This window comes from Alexandromys fortis, unplaced genomic scaffold, assembly GCF_014885135.2.
Source record: "Alexandromys fortis isolate MF-2015 unplaced genomic scaffold, M_Fortis_MF-2015_v1.1 scaffold_195, whole genome shotgun sequence".
NCBI classification, from domain to species: domain Eukaryota; kingdom Metazoa; phylum Chordata; class Mammalia; order Rodentia; family Cricetidae; genus Alexandromys; species Alexandromys fortis.
In genome coordinates, this window is record NW_026068105.1 from 2,699,405 (window position 1) to 2,701,531 (window position 2,127).

The 2,127-nt window shown below is 56.6% G+C and overlaps 1 protein-coding gene across 1 annotated transcript; it reads right to left on the reverse strand.

Moving 5' to 3' along the window:
* Nucleotides 1-298: 298 nt before the first annotated feature.
* Kcne5 (potassium voltage-gated channel subfamily E regulatory subunit 5) lies at nucleotides 299-1,601 on the reverse strand. The gene has a single exon (XM_050124048.1). The coding sequence runs from the start codon at nucleotides 1,474-1,476 to the stop codon at nucleotides 1,051-1,053; it is 426 nt and encodes a 141-aa protein (XP_049980005.1). The 5' UTR covers nucleotides 1,477-1,601; the 3' UTR covers nucleotides 299-1,050.
* Nucleotides 1,602-2,127: the final 526 nt, after the last annotated feature.

Here is a 2,127-nt window from a genome sequence, read left to right on the forward strand (position 1 = left end):
CCTCAGTAGGTGGGACTTTGTATATATGTTTCTTTCCTCTCTCCACCCCACATTTATCATATTTGGACTATCATAAATATAGATGTTACAACCCCCCAATTCCAACATCATTTCCAAATGAAAAATAAACAATTCCTTGTCTATCCAATACTGGGTCAGTCTCAAGGCTGGGATCTTTGAGACAAGAGTCTTGAGTTACTGTTTAACAACTTTTATTACCTGCCTGTAACATTCCCCAGGGTTACAGAGCTGGGGATGACTGAGCCTCATACTGAATGAAGCACACACTGCAGTAATAACTGAATCAATATAAGAGAAGCATTTGGAATCATTAAGGCTAAGCAACTAGTAATGATTATCCAAGCCAGATGTCCAAATTGCTAATGCTCAGACCTTTGGGATGACAATTAGGAGGACAGGGAAACCAGAACACCATACCCCTGGGGCCATAGATCTTCCTTTCCCATTGAACCTTCCCTCCCCTTCAGTCCACTCTATCCCACAATAGTGTCTCCCTAATAGCCTGCTGAAGAGAGAGAGAAGGAAAAGATGTCTGAAGTCTCTTCATGTTCTTTGTCTCTGTCCCCAAGGCAACAGAAAGCCGGAGCTGCTGCAGCCGGCCTGGCAGTGATGGCTAACCGGGTTAGCTGTGCAGAGTGAGCAGTCCTTGGCAGCCCCTGGAGCAGCTGCCAGTTAGACGGCCCAGAGTTCTGCTAGACTTCATTGCTTCGATTCAATGCCAAGTGTTGGACGTGCTGGATTCTGTTCCCAGAAGGCTGGAGCATGGTGTTGGGGCTGGCTGAAGACAAGAGAGCAGAGGCAATTTAATTCAGTTGCATGTGCGGGATAGGAGTGCTGGCATGGAAGGGAGGGGAGAGAGAAAGTGGTCAGGTGTGAGTAAGGCGATGCATCTCCTCCCAGGACCTTGCCTTGAAGGTGTTCTGACCTCTCATCATCATCTGGGCCCCGGGTAAAGCAAGCTCAGAAATCAGGACAGTGAAAGAGCGGGAGCCAGGCACAGGGATAAGCAAAATGAGGAGAGCAGTGGATCTAGACCCGATCATCGCCCTGGGCTATCACAGGCAGCGCCCCCGATGCGAACTGGCGACCGCCCTCAGCCAGCAAGCCCTGACCATTCTCCGGGTCTGCGGAGGCGGCGGGGACCCATTCCTGCTCAGCAACGCAGGCCAGGGGTGGCTCGTCCTTGGCCTCGACGAGCTTGCGGGAGCGGGTGTAGGCCAGGATGAGGCCTCCAGCTAGGCAGGCATAGAAGATCATGATGAGCAGGATGTAGAGATAAGCATCGTTGCCCTTGGCGCTGGTCACCTCGCGGCCCACAAAGGGGTCAGGCACGACCCCCATGCCCATACTCGGGCCCGGGCCGACACCCAGGCCGCTGGCGTTGCCCCGATGGTGCAGCTCCAGCAGCAGGCGGTTCAAGAGGGTTTGCAGCCGTTGGCTCTCGCTGCAGTTCATGGCTGTTGGAGAGTGACACGGAGGCTCCAGGACGCCGTTGACCCTTCCCCCGAGGCGAGGGGAAGCAAGCGAGCAAGGGAACAGGCAGAGCAAGCAGGGAGCAGAGACCTCGACAGTGAGGTGGCACCCAGCTCCCCTGCCGACCGACCGGCGCGCAGTGGCTGGGGGCGCGGGCAGGAGCCTCCTTATCCCCTCATCCCCGCTCCTCCTCCCCTTCCCCACCACGCCCCCTCCAGTCCGCCGCCGCCTCTTTCCAGGCTCAGACTGTCTCGCCACTTAGGGGAAAGGGGACAGCTGGTAGGGGGAGGAGAAGGGGGATAAGGGACAGGGTGAGCCCGGAGGAGGGGCAGAGGGGTGGGGGCTCGGAATGTGCAAGGCCCCAGGCAGCAGAGGTTGGCAAGGCGGCATGCTGGGGCCAAGCCTGGACCCTGGGCTGCGGAAGAGAATTCCTTCCAAGTTCTAGTCACCAGCCCTGCAGGCCTGGCTTTGGCCCAGGTACAGCAGCCGCCTGCCTCCCCCAAGGCAGGACCTGCCCTGGAGTGCTCAAGCAAGACTTCAGAAGTCTTCCAACTGCTCTAACTGGATTGTGGCAGCTGAGATCCCCCAACCCCAACCCTGTTCGCATCCTATGCCTGTTACTCCCCTAGTTGA